The 18870-nt window shown below is 37.9% G+C and overlaps 1 protein-coding gene across 1 annotated transcript in view; it reads left to right on the forward strand.

The window, feature by feature from the left end:
• The first annotated feature begins 18429 nt into the window (after positions 1 to 18429).
• The window catches only part of QPT (quinolinate phoshoribosyltransferase), a 63218-nt gene continuing 62777 nt past the window's right edge, over positions 18430 to 18870 (forward strand). The window contains exons 1-2 of the mRNA XM_087674588.1: positions 18430 to 18590; positions 18685 to 18815. Coding sequence (XP_087530714.1) covers positions 18490 to 18590; positions 18685 to 18815 — 232 coding nt within the window. The 5' untranslated portion in view covers positions 18430 to 18489. The remainder of the gene's footprint in view (positions 18591 to 18684; positions 18816 to 18870) is intronic.

Below are 18870 nucleotides of genomic sequence, written 5' to 3' on the forward strand. Positions count from 1 at the left end.
GGTTGTTGATGATGTAGTGTCCCGAGATCCACCTATTGTGCATGACTATGATATGGCATAAAGAAGATATTGTGTTTACTAGAGGTGCCAAGGTTGGCAACCTCTACCCTTTACTTGTTTCCAAATCTGTTTTATCATATTTTGGCTATGACCAATCTTTCCCATGTATCTTTATGGCATCATCACCTTGGACATATGTCTTTAAAAGGAATGAAAGTATTGACCTATTTGTAGTATCTCCCATCCTTGGATTATTCTTGTTTTGTTTCATGTGATCATTGTTTATATGGCAGGTAGACTTATAACTCACATCAGAATTCTAATTCTATGCATGTGTTTGTGTCCCTATGCCTTGTCAATCCTTGGGTAGCATGAAGAATTTTTTGATATTCATAGATGATTCACATATTGTTTAGGATTATCCTATTGAAAAAAAATTGTATGTTTTGTAATGTTTTAAAACTTTCTTCGCATGATTGAGAACCAATCTAGGTATAGATTGAAATGCTTACGATGTGGCAATGGGGGTGAATATGTATGTAAGGCTTTTAAGTAGCTATGTGATAAGAGGGGTATTAATCATCAATTGATCATTCCATATATCCCACCCCAAAAAGGTATTACAAAGTACATGAATATGACTATTCAAGAAAGAGTATGTAGTATGCTTTGACAACAAAGCTTATAGAACCACTTTTGGATTGAGATAGTTACTAGTGCTATGCATTTCATTAATGGATCCCCATACAATGCTCTTGATGGTAAGGAGGTATGGTCAGATAAGCCTTCCTTGTATGCACACTTGCAAGTCTTTAAATGTTAGGATTTTTACCATGTTACCAAAAGCAAGCACAATAAGTTGGATTTGAAGTCTGTCAAATGCATCTTTCTTAGATATGGGGGATACACCTGAAATGGGCTATCGTCTTTGGGATCCATAGGAGGTTGAGAAGGTTATCTTCAACTATGATGTTATTTTCTATAATAAGGATAAGTTGAATATGAGACTAGAGTAGGTGATTAAGGTTCATAGGGTGATTTTTTATAAGGAGCCTCTTGTTATAGTATAGCTAGCCCTAGTGAGATAGCCGATTGTGGTTATTGATGATGTAGTGGCCCAAGATCCACCTATTGTGCATCTCTATGATATGGAGGAGAGAATATATTGTTTTTACTAGAGGTGCCAAGGTTGGCAAGCTCTACCCTTTACTTGTTTCCAAGTCTTTTGATCATGTTTTGGCTATGACCAATCTTTCCCATTTATCTTTATGGCATCATCACCTTGGACGCATTTCTTTAAAAGAAATAAAAGTATTGACCTATTTTTAGTATCTCCCATCCTTGGATTATTCTTGTTTTGTTTCATGTGATCATTGTTTATATGGCAGATAGACATATAACTCGCATAAGAAGTCTAATTCTACTCCTGTGTTTGTGGCCCTATGCCTTATCAATCCTTGGGTGGTGTGAAATTTTTTTCGACATTCATAGATGATTTACATAAGGTTTGGGCTTATCCTATTATGAGAAAATCGTATGTTTTGTAATGTTTTGACACTTTCTTGCCATGATTGAGAACCAATCTAGGTATAGACTGAAATGCCTATGATCTGAAAATGGAGGTGAATATGTATGTAAGGCTTTTGAGTAGCTACGTGATAAGAGAGGTATTAATTGTCAACTGATCCTTCCATAAATCCCACCCCAAAATGGTGTTACAAAGCACGCGAACATGACTATTCAAGAAAGAGTATGTAGTATGATTTGTCAACCAATCTTATTGCAGCACTGAAGGTTACATGTAGCTATGATGTTATTTTCTATAATAAGGATAAGATGAATATGAGACTAGAGCAGGCAATTGAGGTCCATAGGGTGATATTTTTAGAGGGAGCCTCTTGTTATGGTATAGGTAGCCCTAGTGAGATGTGGATTGCGGTTGTTGATGATGTAGCAGCCCAAGATCCACCTATTGTGCATGACTATGATATGGCACAAAGAAGATATTGTTTTTACTAGAGGTGCCAAGGTTAGCAACCTCTACCCTTTACTTGTTTCCAAGTCTGTTGATCATATTTTAGCTATGACCAATCTTTCCCGTGTATCTTTATGGCATCATCACCTTGGACACATGTCTTTAAAAGAAATGAAAGCATTGACCTAATTATAGTATCTCTCATCCTTGGATTATTATTGTTTTGTTTCATGTGATCATTGTTTATATGGCAGGTAGACTTATAACCACGGGGGATTCACTAGTAGTAATAAGGAGACGTCACCTATGTGCAAGAAATATATGAAAATACCCCTTATCTACCCCCTATTTATGGGACCTTACCTTATAAAATGTACCTTCCTTCCCTTAAATAACCCCCCTCCCTTACACTCATGTGGTACCATATGGTAAACCCTAGTAGACCCCCCGGGCTTATAACTCGCATAAGAAGTCTAATTCTATACATGTGTTTGTGGCCCTATGCCTTGTCAATCCTTGGGTGGTATGAAGTATTTCTTTATATTCATACATGATTCACATAAGGTTTGAGATTATCCTATTAAGAAAAAAGCGTATGCTTTGTAATGTTTTCACACTTTCTTGCCATGATTGAGAACCAATCTAGGTATAGATTGAAATGCCTACAATCTAAAAAAGGTGGTGAATATGTATGTAAGGCTTTTGAGTAGGTATGTGATAAGAGGGGTATTAATTGTCAATTGATCATTCCATTTATCCCACCCCAAAGTGGTATTACAAAGCACACGAACAGGACTATTCAAGAAAGAGTACGTAGTATGATTTGTCAACCAACCTTATTGCAGCACTGAAGGTTATCTGTAGCTATGATGTTATTTTCTATAATAAGGATAAGATGAATATGAGACTAGAGCAAGCGATTGAGGTTCATAGCGTGATATTTTTAGAAGGAGCCTCTTTTTATGGTATAGGTAGCCCTAGTGAGATGTCGATCACAGTTGTTGATGATGTAGCAGTCCAAGATCCACCTATTGTGCATGATTATGATATGGCACAAAGAAGATATTGTTTTTACTCGAGGTGCCAAGGTTGGCAACCTCTACCCTTTACTTGTTTCCAAAACTATTGATCATATTTTGGCTATGACCAATCTCTCCCATGTATCTTTATGATATCATCACCTTGGACACATGTCTTTAAAAGAAATGAAAGTATTGACCTTATTGTAGTATCTCTCATCCTTGGATTACTATTGTTTTGTTTCATGTGATCATTGTTTATATGGCACGTAGACTTATAACTCACATAAGAAGTCTAATTCTATACATGTGTTCGTGGCCCTATGCCTTGTTAATCCTTGGGAGGTATGAAGTATTTTTTTAATATTCATACATGATTCACATAAGGTTTGGGAATATCTTATTCAAAAAAAAGTGTATGTTTTGTAATGTTTTAACACTTTCTCGCCATGATTGAGAACCAAACTAGGTATAGACTGAAATGCTTACAGTCTGACAATGGGGGTGAATATGTATGTAAGACTTTTGAGTAGCTACGTCATAAGAGGGATATCAATTGTCAATTGATCCTTCCATTTATCCCACCCCAAAATGGTATTACAAAGTACACGAACATGACTATTCAAGAAAGAGTATGTAGTATGCTTTGTCAACCAAGCTTATAGAACCACTTTTGGATTGAGATAGTTACTACTGCTATGCATTTCATTAATGGATCCCCATATAGTGCTCTTGATGGTAGATTTATAGAGAAGTTATGGTTTGATAAGCCTTCCTTGTATGCACACTTGCAAGTCTTTACATGTGAGGCTTTTAACCATGTTACCAAAGACAAGCACAATAAGCTGGATTTGCAATTTGTAAAATGCATCTTTATTGGATATGAAGATGCACATGAAATCGGCTATCATCTTTGGGATCCACAGGAGGCTTAGAAGGTTATGTGTAGCTATGATGTTACTTTCTATAATAAGGATAAGATGAATATGAGACTAGAGCAGGCAATTGAGGTCGATAGGGTGATATTTTTAGAAGGAGCCTCTTGTTATGGTATAGGTAGCCCTAGTGAGATGTCAATTGTGGGTGTTGATGATGTAGTGGCCCAAGATCCACCTATTGTGCATGACTATTCAAGAAAGTACACAAACATGACTATTCAAGAAAGATATTACAAAGTACACGAACATGACTATTCAAGAAAGAGTATGTAGTATGCTTTGTCAACCAAGCTTATAGAAGCACTTTTGGATTGAGATAGTTACTACTACTATGTATCCCATTAATGGATCCCCCATACACTGCTCTTCATGGTAGAGTTATAAAGGAGGTATGGTCCGGTAGGCCTTCCTTGTATGCACAGTTGCAAGTCTTTAGATGTGAGGATTTTTACAATGTTACCAAAGACAAGCACAATAAGTTGGATTCGAAGTCTGTCAAATCCATCCTTCTTGGATATGGGGATACACATGAAATGGGCTATCGTCTTTGGGATCCATAGGAGGTTGAGAAGGTTATCTTCAACTATGATGTTATTTTCTAGAATAAGGATAAGATGAATATGAGACTATAGCAGGTGATTGAGGTTCATAGCGTGATTTTTTATAAGGAGCCTCTTGTTATAGTATAGCTAGCCCTGGTGAGATAGCCGATTGCGGTTGTTGATGATGTAGTGGTCCAAGATCCACCTATTGTGCATGTCTATGATATGGCACATAAAATATATTGTTTTTACTAGAGGTGCCAAGGTTGGCAACCTCTACCCTTTACTTGTTTCCAAGTCTTTTGATCATGTTTTGGCTATGACAAATCTTTCCCATTTATCTTTATGGCATCATCACCTTAGACACATGTCTTTAAAAGGAATGAAAGTATTGACGCATTTGTAGTATCTTCCATCCTTGGATCATTCTTGTTTTTTTTCATGTGATCATTGTTTATATGGTAGATAGACATACAACTCGCATAAGAAGTCTAATTTTATGCTTGTGTTTGTGGCCCTATGCCTTGTCAATCCTCGGGTGGTGTGAAACATTTTTCGACATTCATAGATGATTTACATAAGGTTTGGGCTTATCCTATTATGAGAAAATCGTATGTTTTGTAATGTTTTAACACTTTCTTGCCATGATTGAGAACCAATCTAGGTATAGACTTGAAATGCCTATGATCTGAAAATGGGGGCAAATATGTATGTGAGGCTTTTGAGTAGCTACGTGATAAGAGGGGTATTAATTGTCAATTGATCCTTCCATAGATCCCACCTCAAAATGGTATTACAAAGCACACGAACATGACTATTCAAGAAAGAGTATGTAGTATGATTTGTCAACCAAGCTTATAGCAACACTTTTGGATTAAGATAGTTATTACTTCTATGCATCCCATTAATGGATCCCCATACACTACTCTTGATGGTAGAGTTATAGAGGAGGTATGGTTGTGTAAGCCTTCCTTGTATTCACACTTGCGAGTCTTTAGATGTGAGCCTTTTAACCATGTTACCAAATACATGCACAATAAGTTATATTTGAAGTCTGTCAAATGCATTATTCTTGGATATGGGGATGCACGTGAAATGGGCTATCATCTTTGGGATCCATAGGAGACTGAGAGGGTTATCTACTGCTATTTTCTATAATAAGGATAAGATGAATATGAGACTAGAGCATGTAATTGAGGTTCATAGGGTGATTTTTTAGAAGGAGCCTATTGTTATAGTATAGCTAGCCCTAGTGAGATAGCCGATTGTGGTTTTTGATGATGTAGTGGCCCAAGATCCACCTATTTTGCATGATTATGATATTGCATAAAGAGGATAGGGTGTACAAGCCCTAAAGCCACTTTTGAGATACTCGACTTCACATCCTCTCGATTGCAATGTCCCTTTTATGGATTATGTCATGATGGCAAACTCTACTGAGTCACTTATCTATGAGAAGGATATACACAAAGGTGATTCTAAGAAGGGAATTGATTTTGATGAGATTTTCTCTCCTATAGTCAAGATTACCACTCTACACCTAGTCTTGGCCTCAATTGCTCAGTTGGATTTGGATCTTTATCAATTGGATATCAAGATGACTTTTGTACATGTGGACATGCACGAGGATATTTATATATAGTAGCTTAAGGGATTTGTGGAAAGAGACAGGGAACACCTAGTATGCAAATTGAAAAAGAGCCTTTATGGGCTTAAGTAGGCACCTAGGGAATGGTATCATAAGTTTATGATACTTTCGTGCATTCAGAGGGGTATTCTTGTAGTGATATGGATCCGTGTCTATACAGAAAAAGACTTGTGATGGTAGCTTTATTATTGTGGTTCTTTATATTAATAATACACTTATAGCTAGGAGTAATCATGCATAGCTAGATGCTTTAAAGACTCAAATCAAGAAGAGATTTGAGATGAGGGATGTGGGATATGCCTCACACATACTTAATATGCAAATTATGCATAATCTCTTTAAGAGACTTCTCTACTTGCCCTAAAGGGAGTACACACGTAGAGTACTCGAGTGATTCCATATACAAGATGGTAAGCCTATTGGCTATCGTTTACCTTTTCATGTGAAGGTTAGGTCCATAGTTAGATGATAAGAGGATCGAGATGGCCAAGGTTCCATATATATCCACAGTGGATAGTTTGAAGTATGCCATGATAGCTACTCATTCTAAAATAGCATATGTAGTGGGAGTTATGGCGCATTATGTGGCTACACTTGGCAAGCGACATTGAGATACTGTGAAGGGTATCATAATGTACCTTATAGCCATTGTAGAAATGTGTGCATTTGATATGGTGGCCAAGATACAGGAGTCATAGGTAACACTGACTCAGATTGTATAGGATATGCAAACAGTAGGAAATCCACTTGTGGGTATGTATTTATATATATTGGAGATGTTATCACTTCAATATCCATGGTGCAAAAATGCACAACCTTATCTACTATTGAGGCTAAGTACATTGTAGTCCAATGAGGCTCGTAAGGAGGCCCTATGGTCAATCGTCTAATTGTTTACAGATCTTGGTATAAATATGATTCCTACATTGTATTTGGATTCGATGAGTGTCATTTAGTTGGCTACCTAATCTTCTATGCAAAGACAAAGCACTTTGAAGCACCCTATCACTTTATCAAAGAGGTGGTAGAGGACAAGTCCACTTAGCTTGTCATGATTCCTATGGATACAAATCCTACAAATCTACTCACTAAAAATCTTCTAGTTGAATGATATGCCTCCCTTAGAAAATTGATGGGCATATGATGAGATGATATCTTTCCTCATCCTTTTGTACTCTGTGTACATGTTGTACTTTTTTCTTTTCTCTTTCACTCCTTACTAAGATATATTCACCTTTAAGTGGGAGGTTGTTGGGATTAAAGGTTGCATGTGCCTAGTCACCGATATTTACTTATATATAGTATCCAGACACATTTACACTACAAGTGGTGGGCACATATCACTGTCACTTTATTCTTTAATATTTTAGTAACAATAGAATAAGGAAGGGAAGTCACACATTGTAACTATTGGAGTACCCACACGCCAATCTCTCTCTTCTTGCTTGAACCTCGATAGCTCTTGCTCTCTTCTTGCTTTCGCACATACTTTCATCTTTCACTCAACCTTTCATGAATAATCAAGAGCCCAAAAAATGGAAAGGACTTTCAACTTTTGGAAGGAAATCCTAAAATTTTAGCCCATATATAAATGGTTTAAAATTAAATAGAAGACGTTATTCTTGTGTACACCAACTTTGAGAGATCTTCTTCTTGTTTTTGCATTACCATTGGAGAACCTTAACAGAGTGAGTATGTGAATGAGTGAGAGAGGGAGTGTGTGTATGTGTATGTGTGTGAAGGACTATTGGAGAAGCTCTTCTCTAACCCTTGTGCTATTCTCTTCTCCTTCTCTTCATTCACAATCACTTAGAGAATACATGGATCAAGTTGGAGATATGGACTAGCATATTAGGAGGTATAACACTTAGATCATGGAGCTATTTGCAAGTCCATCACCCAATAAGAACTACAATGAGAGAGATGAGTGGGTGAGCACTTTATAACTTAAACTTAGTCAAGCATCTGTCCTCTTTGAGGATTGATGAGTGGATGGTTGAATAGAAAAATAGTGTTTGTATCTAGGTGAGATATACTATAGTTAATATAGTTGAAGCTCTTTAATCAATAAGAGTTATGTCAAGTCCCACCATTGAGTGAAAATCTCAATATTTGGACTCCATTATTGGAACAAATCATCAAGGTACACTACCACTAGATGACTCACTATGACAACCACAAGACTCTACCACACAAGATGACACAGGCATAGGACTCACTCACAGTGGAGTAGAGGAATTAAAAGTTGATCTTCATTGTCATAAGACTCCACCACACAAGATGACACGTGCATAGGACTTGCTCATAATGGAGTAGAGGAATTAAAAGTTGGTCTTCTTGTTTGTCTAAGTGATCATGGTTGTTTGGTTGTCTAAGGGAGCCTGATCACATGGTGCAATGAAGAATTTTGAAAAGCCTTGTAGCTTTTGTGTTATGTGCTTTGGCCTTGAGGGAAAGGCCCTTCTTTTGCTTTTGGTGGTAGAAGGAGAGTAGCTATACTTCTTTACAGGGCTAGAGAGAGGAGAGGAGAAGCAAGAGGAGAAAGAGAGAGAGCAAAGAGATCGGGACACTTGCAACCATTGTCTTTGCCATCATTGTTGAGGTATGATTATCTATCCCTAGTGGCAACATCCAGTCTATTATAATAGAGTGGTTGAGTGTCATGACCTCCTTCTCTTCCTATCCATCAACCCTCTCTTTTCCTCCAATCCTTAGCATACATTGCGACCATTGTCTTCACCATCATCATTGAGGTATGATTATCTATCCCTATTGGCAGCATCCCTTCTATTATAATAGAGTAGTTGTGTGTCATGACCTCCTTCTCTTCCTATACATCAACCCTCTCTTTTCCTCCTGATCCTTAGCATAAGGATTAGAGCATACATATTGACAGGCCAATGGCCTTTGGTCTCCTTTCCTCAACCAACTAGACCAAAGGTTTTGTATGCCCTTCCTTCCACCAAAATCCCCCATTGCATCATGCACATGGAGCTTATGACTCATGCATACTGAGCCCATTACATCCTCCCTGTCAAGCTGCATTGCTTAAGGGCTTCTATTGAGCGAGCGCACAATAATCATAATAGACTTCTTTGGAATCGATCTTCGTGACCCTTGGAATGGGGCAGAGGATAGTAGTGGAAAAACCCTTGCAAGGGTTGAGGCTACTATGGAGCACATTGGGTATGAGATCATCATGTGCTTTGTCGTTGTTGAGCTAGCTAAGCACGTCGATAATCTTACCAAGGGGAACTAATGGAAAGCCATGTATGTGAAAAAAGAGAGAAAAAAATGAAGAGAGAGAGAGAGTTCTTTGAGATCTCGTAGCTTGGAGAGAGCCAAAGTCCTACAAAGCTAAAGGTTTTTGTTGCTTTGGAGCTTGATGGTGATGTTGATGGAATCAAGTTTTTTGATTTGGGTCTCCTATCACAATTCTTAAATTGTCTATTGTAATTGGAAAAGAGAGGAGAAGAGCTTCTCCTCGACTGATCCCTCGCTCTCTCACAATGTCTACTCAAGTGACACTTAGACACACATACAAACACACTCTCTCTCTAGTAATGGTTCACAATAAGTTTAGACAAAAAGATAAAACAGTGGAAGCTCCAAAGTTTGCATTTGTAAGAATGAACTCTCCATTCAAATTTACGCCTTTTTGTACAATAGGTTTAGGGTTAAGGTTTTTCACTTAAAGTTAGGTAGGCTCTTTTTGTGGCTCTTGACTAGTCCTTCTCTTAAATTGTGCATACAACCTAGTCCAAGTAAAAGAGAATAGAGATCACTTGCAACCCTCACATTTGTTGAGAGTTTTGAAAATGTAGCTTTGGGGATAGTTACAATGTGCATGAGAGTGAGTATTTACGATCATAAATTATGACTTCAACCATAATTCATAAATTATAAACCTTGCAAGAGCATTCTTATGGATGAGATATACCTGGATTTACACATTAAGCTCCTTTAAATTGATTGTGGTCTAAATGGTGCGCAGATCGGTCATTGTATGCTCACGTAGTGAATCCCGGAAGGTCCCCAAGAACAATGAACTCTACTTTTTGCACAAGTTACAAGGTAAAAAGCATGAATGACAAGAGCAAGAGACTAATTGGGTGCAATCTCCCCCCATGCCTTGTGTGAGCACTTCACAAAGCATGTATTTTATGTATATTTCATCTTCATGCTCAATAATAGCCCAATTTACAAAAATATATCAAGCTTTTAGCTTTTGAGTTTGCTTTTACAAAAATAGGAATAAAGCTAATGGACGGTGCCCATAGAGTCTGACACGCCCAATGCAATGTCCAAATAGAAATAACATAACCGTGCACATGGGCGCATACAAAATAATAATAAATAATAGATGCCTCAATAGACATGACAAAATATAGGCGTGGCGCCTATCAAAATATAATCCATAGATCGAATACTCGCTATCCACCAATGCTTTCCTCCGCCACTGCTGCTATCTCTACACATCAACTGAAGCATTCACAATCGTTAGTAAAATAATACAATTAAACCGACAAAAGTGAATACCTAGTAGTCTTCAGCTACATAAATAAATCAACTGGTTAGAAATAAATCCTAACCTTAGTTTATTACGAGTGTGCACTCTAAACTCATAAACGTTTATTAATTTAATATGCATTTTGCGGAATCACCCATGTACACACTAAATTAATGAAACGCCCGAAAAGGATAGGCGTCCCCATCAACTTCTTGCACAAAGAATCCACTTTGTGTATGAGCCCCGGTCATTAAAGTTTACGGAATCCACCGTAAAACCTCACGGAATCCACCGTGGCATGGAATCCACCGTGAAATATGCCTCCTGGCATCATACCCCCGGGGTAGGATAGCAATTGACCTCAATTGCTATTAGCTCAATGTGGAGCTAACAGAGTGGGGAAAGCATTTAAGTATCTAGCGTGCATCCATTGTGCTTCCTCTACAGGATGGTTCTTAAATTTAACTAGATATCTAGAATACCTTCGGCCAGTTCTAGTGGTCATAAAGTCAGTGTCTATGATAGCTTCTGGTTCAAGCATTTCAGTCTCTTCCTCTAATAAAGGTGGGTTTTCATAAACAAGGTGTACAGGTAATTGGCCTCTAAATGGTCTCAATAAACTAATGTGAAATGTGTTGTGAATTTTCCAATGAGATGGTAATTCTAACTTGAATGCATTGTCATTAATTTTATGAATGATCCTAAATGGTCCATAGAATCTAGGGGCTAATTTAACAACTGGATGTCTATCTACACTTTGTAGTCTACGTTTTTCTATTCTCAGCCAAACATAATCATCAACTTTGAAATTCATTGCTTGTCTTTTCTTGTTGGCTTGTTTGGTATATGATTGCTGGGCTTTAGCAATCATATCTTTAACCTCATCAAAAATAGTATTATACATACTAGCAATATCATCAGCACTTTGAATTCTATTAGACAAAGATGCAACAGGTGTAGATAATCTATATCCATAAATCACTTCAAACGGTGCTTTCTTTGTAGATGTATGTGGTGTATTGTTATATGCAAACTGTAATAAATGTAAATGGCTGTCCCATATCTGAGGTTTAGAAATAGTATATGCACATAAAAGATCTAGAATTGTGCTGTTAGTGGCTTCTGTTTGTCCATTAGTTTCTGGATGAAATGCACATGAGAAATCAATCTTTGTGCCTAGGTTAGCAAACAGAGTAATCCAAAAGTTGTTACAAAATCTAGAATCACGATCTGAAATAATAACTTTTGGCAATCCATGGTTAGTATAAAACAGTTTTCAAAAATAATTGTGCTACTTGTGATGCTGTTAAAGTTTTCTTACATGGAATGAAATATGCTTGTTTACTAAATCTATCTACAACTGTCCAAATCATATCATGGTTAGATTTAGTATTTGGTAAACCAGTAATGAAATCCATAGAAATTTGTTCCCAAGGTTTAGATGGAATAGACAAAGGCATAAGTAATCCATAATGTTTACCATGATGTCTCTTAACTCTTTGACAAATCAAACATTCAAAAACGAAGTTAGATACATCAGCATCCATATGCGGCCAATAAAAATCTTCAGTTAACATACGTAAGGTAGATCTGATACCTCTATGACCTTGATATGGGGGACAATGAATTTCATTCAAAACAAAAGATCGGAATGGAATTGTAACACACAATCTCTTTTCATAAAACATAAATCCATCATTATATGACAATGAATCAATAGGAATGAAATTATTTTGAACTAATTTATTCCATTCAGCATGAAAAGTAATATCCTGATGATATGTATATTTCATAGCAATTAAAGAATCAAAAGATATGACAGAAATATTATGAATGGCAGGTCTTCTACTCAATGCATCAGCCACTACATTTTCTTTTCCAGGTTGGTATTGAATGATAGGATGAAAACTTTGAATAAAGGAGGCCCATTTGATATGTCGGTCAAAGATTTGGGGTTGGCTAAGTAAATGTCTAATACTTTGCTGATCAGTCTTAATCATAAATTCTGAACCCATTAAGTAGTGTTTCCACTGTCTTAATGCTTGTACAACTGCTAATAGTTCTTTGTCATATGTGGAATATTTCAGCTCAGAGGGTTTCAGCTTACAACTAGAATAGGCTATAGGATGATTGTCTTGCATAAGTACAGCTCCTATTCTTGATCCACTAGCATTGGTCACTACTAGAAAGAATGGTCTATTAAAGTCAGGCAACTGTAGAACAGGGGCATGGGTTAATGCATGTTTCAGTAAGTCAAAGGATTTCTGTTGATTTTCGGTCCATTGATAAACAATACCTTTCTTCAGAAGTTTGGTTAATGGTAAAGCAAGTAATGAAAAATTACGTACAAACTTCCTATAGAAACTAGCAAGACCAAGGAATGAGCGTAACTCATGCACGTTTTTAGGTATAGGCCAATTCAATATTGCATCAATTTTCTTAGGATCAACTTTAATTCCATCAGATGATACAATATGACCTAAATACTCAATTTCTGTTTTAAAGAATTCACTCTTTTCGGGATTTGCATACAGTTGATTTTCTTTCAATAACTGAAAAACCAATGACAAATGCTCATAATGTTCTTTCTCATTTTGACTAAACACCAAAATATCATCAAAGAAAACAATTACACAATACTGATATTTCAAAAAGATACGGTTCATCATTCTACTAAAGGTAGCAGGTGCATTAGTCAATCCAAATGGCATGACTAAAAATTCGTAATGACCAAACTGTGTTCTGAATGCAGTCTTGAATATGTCAGACTTATCTAGTCTCACCTGATGATAACCAGACTTAAGGTCAATTTTACTAAATATAGCAGATCCTTGCAGTTTGTCCATAAGGTCATCAACTCTAGGAATAGGATACTATTCTTTACAATGATCTTATTTAAAGCTCGATAGTCAATGCACATACGATAGGTATTATTCTTTTTCTTGACTAACAGAATAGGTGCACCAAATGGAGAACTACTAGGTCTAATCAATCCTCTATTTAGTAATTCCTCAACTTGACTCTGAATTTCTTTTTGCTCTATCTGGTTATGCCTATATGGTGCTTTGCAAGGTGGTTGTGTGCCAGGGATCAAATCTATCTTATGGCCTTCTGGACGTGAAGGAGGTAAACCAGGTGGTAGGTCTTCTGCAAAACAGTCCTTAAAATATGCAAGAAATTATTTATGCCTAGGGTGCATATGATTTTCCTTTACTTGTAATTCATTCACCCAAATGAGATAGGATTTACTACTCTTGCGTAATGCACGTTTAGCTTGAGTATGCGAAAGCAGTGGAAAGACATTAGATGCATGCATACCATATAATATAATAGATTTTCCTTGAAAATTAATATTCATTGTGTGTGTGGAATAGTCTATATCTGGGTTATGCTGGTGACGCAAAGATATACCTAAAATAATGTCACTCGACTGTAATGGAACAACTAGAAAATTTCTTCTTTCAGTGTATTGACCAATTTGAATCTCTAAGTCTTGCACTTCATGTGTACCATTATACCTAGTGCCTAAAAATGCAACTTTTTTGCGATAATGCGTAGGTACAGTCTGTAATTTCAATTCTTTTACTAATTTTGCTGAAATAAAATCATGAGTACTACCGTCATCATGCAAAATAGTATTTTCCTTTCCATGCATCAAACATTTCATAGTCAATAAAGAATGTGGAGTAGGCATACCTGGTAAAGTATCGGAAGTAGTAGTAGTGTCGTCCTCATCTTCAGTGAAATCAGGCATATCTTCATGTTCGTCTTCATCCATGGCTCCAAGGTAGTTGATATGAGCTGGTGGCTTCTTTGAATGACAATTTGCTGCTAGATGTCCAGGCTGGTGGCATTTATAGCATACTATTGGCTTGGCTTTGGTTACATTGTTTGCAATGGTGGGAAGTCTAGGTACATTTGGATTTGGCTGTGGAATAGGCTTAGGGTTTTGATTGACATTGGATGGTAATGCAGGTGGTTTTGCCCAATTTTTGTGAAAAGATGATGAAGAGAAACGACATGGATTAAATCTTCTAAAATTGGAATTGAATTGTTTAGAACCATAATTACCATTGGCTTGGAATTGCTGTGGTCGTCTGTCTCTACCTCATAGCTTATCTTCAGTGTCGTGAGCTAGTGAAATGGCGTCTTCAAGAGTAGCAGGCTTGAACATGTTAATTTCAGCGTAGTAATGTCCAAGAAGTCCAGACATATACTTGCGCTTATGTGTCGCCTCTGGTACGTCTTCAAGCATGCGTAGCTGGAGTAGTGCATTCCAAAAACGCTCTGTATACTGAGGAATAGTCTCACGATCCCGTTGTTGGAGAAGATCCCATTGCTTGATAGCTTTCTCATGAAATTGCGGTGGAAGGAAATTCTGCATGAACTTCTTCTTGAAATCCTCCCAAGTAGCAAGACAATCTATGCTCTTGCATACTACAGTCCACCAAAGTGATACTCTCTCTACTAAATGATTAGTAACACACTTGATTTTATCTTTTTCTGCATAGGTTTCCTCATGGAAATAGTCGTCAAACTGACTAATGAATGCTAGAACAGTTTTTCCTTCTCATATGCCATTGAAAGTACGGAATTTGAAACTTCTTTTACTTATCTTTGATTCCTTGCGAATGGTTTGAGCTTCAAGAGTGGCGTCGATGGTACGTCGAATCAGATCTTCAGCTTTAGGTTCTTCTTTGTCAGTAGACGCTCTTTGTAAATTTCCCAATTGCGCTTGCAATGCTTGCCTAGCCCTTCATTCTTCTTCCAATTGCATCATGATTAAGTCCAACTTTTGCTCCATCGTAGGTTCAGGTAGGTCGCATTCAACCATAAGATCATCCATATGTGGTTCCGTCATCCTGTAAAACTCAAAAGACCTTTCTCACTCAAAATCAAGTTAGCGGGATGAGCGTAGCTCAAGTTCGGGAATACAAGGCTTATGTGTTTTTGGGTATAGCTTTCTCAAATCTTCAGAAAATCTGCGATTTATCCTTCTTCGTATGCTAAAAATGCTTCAGCAAACCTGCGTATGGGTAGAGTACCTTCCAACAAACAACTTTGCAGTTCGGAGTTTCTGCGCAGGAACAGCCCTTCTAGGAGTTTTGAGCACAAGTCAGTTCTGACTCCAGTTGACTAGTCTGACTTGCAGAGTTGCAGACTTATGTGACTTGCAGAGTTGCAGACTTGCAGAACTTAGTCGACTTAAGGAACTTGCAAAACTTGATTAGAGATTACTTGCAGAACTTGACTTCTGTGGTGTGTGGCCTGAAGTAATTGTAACTTGCAGGGTTTGAGACTTAGGTGGCTAAGCTTAATGATTAAGCTTAAGCTTAATAATCAGTGAATTGGCGGATTTCGTGGAGGGGGGCCCGTTTTTTCAACGCGGCGGAAAAATCGGACAGACTCTGACAGGTCGATGACAAATTTTGAAGCTTTTAAGCTTCAATACTAAGCTTTTTGAAAAGAATTAGATATGGAGATTATGAGCTTATCTTTGGCTGTCCATGACTTGTTGAAGGAGATGTAGAAGTGGTCCTCCGCCTATATAGCCCGGTCCTTCACGATCTAATGACAGAAACAGGGGTTCTTGATCGCCAGAAGTCTGCCTGTATCGACGGTTCACGACGAGATTGACCGTAGAGCCCGATCGTTCCAGGAGCTCTGCCTTCGCACGAGATGGGTAGCGATTGGAAGCTCTTGATCTCGGCTCTGCTCTGATATCACTGATGCGCAGATCGGTCGCTGTATGCTCATGTAGTGAATCCCGGAAGGTCCCCAAGAACAATGAACTCTACTTTTTGCACAAGTTACAAGGTAAAAAGCATGAACGACAAGAGCAAGAGACTAATTGGGTGCAATCTCCCCCCATGCCTTGTGTGAGTGCTTCACAAAGCATGTATTTTATGTATATTTCATCTTCATACTCAATAATAGCCCAATTTACAAAAATATATCAAGCTTTTAGCTTTTGAGTTTGCTTTTACAAAAATAGGAATAAAGCTAATGGACGGTGCCCATAGAGTCTGGCACGCCCAATACAATGTCCAAATAGAAATAACATAACTGTGCGCATGGGCGCATACAAAATAATAATAAATAATCGATGCCTCAATAGACATGACAAAATATAGGCGTGGCGCCTATCAAAATATAATCCATAGATCGAATACTCGCTATCCACCAATGCTTTCCTCCGCCACTGCTGCTATCTCTACACATCAACTGAAGCATTCACAATCGTTAGTAAAATAATACAATTAAACCGACAAAAGTGAATACCTAGCAGTCTTCAGCTACATAAATAAATCAACTGGTTAGAAATAAATCCTAACCTTAATTTATTACGAGTGCGCACTCTAAACTCATAAACGTTTATTAATTTAATATGCATTTTGCGGAATCACCCGCTATGGAATCACCCATGTACACACTAAATTAATGAAACGCCCGAAAAGGATAGGCGTCCCCATCAACTTCTCGCACAAAGAATCTACTTTGTGTATGAGCCCCGGTCATTAAAGTTTACGGAATCCACCGTGGCACAGAATCCACCGTGAAATATGCCTCCTGGCATCACTAAATCTTTTTAAAGAACCTTCAGCCATTTTTGCTTCCACTCTAGCTTGATTTTTAGAGCCTTTGTCTTGTGAGGGTCAATATTCAACTATAGGGAAAGTTATTTCTTATTATCTCTACATTCACCATCCATTAGGATCGTTGCCTCAAACAATTCTTTCAAGCATTAAATTCACTTTTCTCACTTGTGCTAATTCTACAAAGTCAAAAGAATTGGAAACTTGAACCCAACCTACCAATACTCTCTTTACCATAGAGACTTCCATCAATTTATACTTATGTCAGCATTCCTTAACATGGTTTACAATTATTTCTAGTATAAACGATGTATGCATTCAAAGGCTATGCTTGCACCCTTTTTCATTATGCATGTAGCCATCACCATCAAGACTATTTATGTGTACCCATTCTATCAATCCTACATATCAAGGCTATGCATGAGCTAGTCATATTTGATTATACATTCATTTTTTTCCTTCCGTAAGTGAATCTAATAATTTTCAAATCGTATAGATACATTGTCTTCCTTCCAGAGTTGCATCATGTTCGAATAGTTTATATCAAACTAAATCAGCTACATTCCTCTTGGGCTTATGTACAATGGATGGGACTTTGAACTTAGCTTCATTCACTCAAGAGCTTCCCTCCTTTTGTGGTTTAAGGCTTTCTTCATCTAGAACCTTCGGATTGTAGCCTTGATAGCACGATCAAGTGGAGCCATGACATGCACATACAAATTTGACTTGCATAAGTTCCCTTGGTAGTCAAAAGAAACACATGGACGCTTTGTTTGACTTCAACTCTATATTTTACCGATCCAAACTACACAATCAATTAGCATCTAAAACCTATGGGACTTAGCCTCAACAACAAAATCAATTAGAGCATAACATGGGCGAATGTATGTGAGGTTTGCACAAGTGTCCTAAGTCGTTAGAAGCAATATATGTGGATGATGTTTTTGACGTCCACTTTGTATTTTATAGAGCAAAAGTGGGTAAATGTAGTACCCCTCGAGAAAAGGGTATTTCCTCAACTATCTATACTATTAGTGGGGGACCGGTGCCACGTGGCAGCCTCCCACCTCCCCCACCACGCGTCCCAGCACCCGCCCCCGCCCGCAAAAATTGCGCCCACCCTGGCACGAAGGCGAGTCTAGGCGCGGAGCGCCTAGTGTATATAACAAGCGGTGTATCAAGCCTTGATTGGTGGCTTTCGAAGCCTTGACATTTTTTGTTTCAGTGGGAGAGAGAGAGAGAGAGAGAGAGAGAGAGAGAGATGTCTGCCATAAGAGCCATTAGCCCTTACCTTTGCGTGCCTCATTCCAACTGTCCAGGTTCAAAGGGGCTTCCTTCACTTAACGTGCCCCAGGGAAGGCGGTAATCCCTTTTCCATTTCATTTTGCGTAAGCTCAATATGCTTTCAGCAATGGTTTCCTACCATCGATCAAATGTGGTCTTGATGTGGAAGCAGATTGCTACCCCTTGCAATGAAAGCAGCGTTTGCAGAGAGAATAGTGCATCGGATTCCACCTCCTGATCACCCTACTTATGATCTGAAGGGCATCGTAAAGCTAGCACTGTATGAAGACACGGGGGACGTTGGTAATGCTGCTTAGTTCACCTAATTAGGCAGAATCTAACATCTATGGCACTCGCT

This window comes from Lygodium microphyllum, chromosome 1 (assembly GCF_053477565.2).
Source record: "Lygodium microphyllum isolate KBCC chromosome 1, Lygodium_microphyllum_v1.1.10, whole genome shotgun sequence".
Classification (NCBI taxonomy): Eukaryota; Viridiplantae; Streptophyta; class Polypodiopsida; order Schizaeales; family Lygodiaceae; genus Lygodium; species Lygodium microphyllum.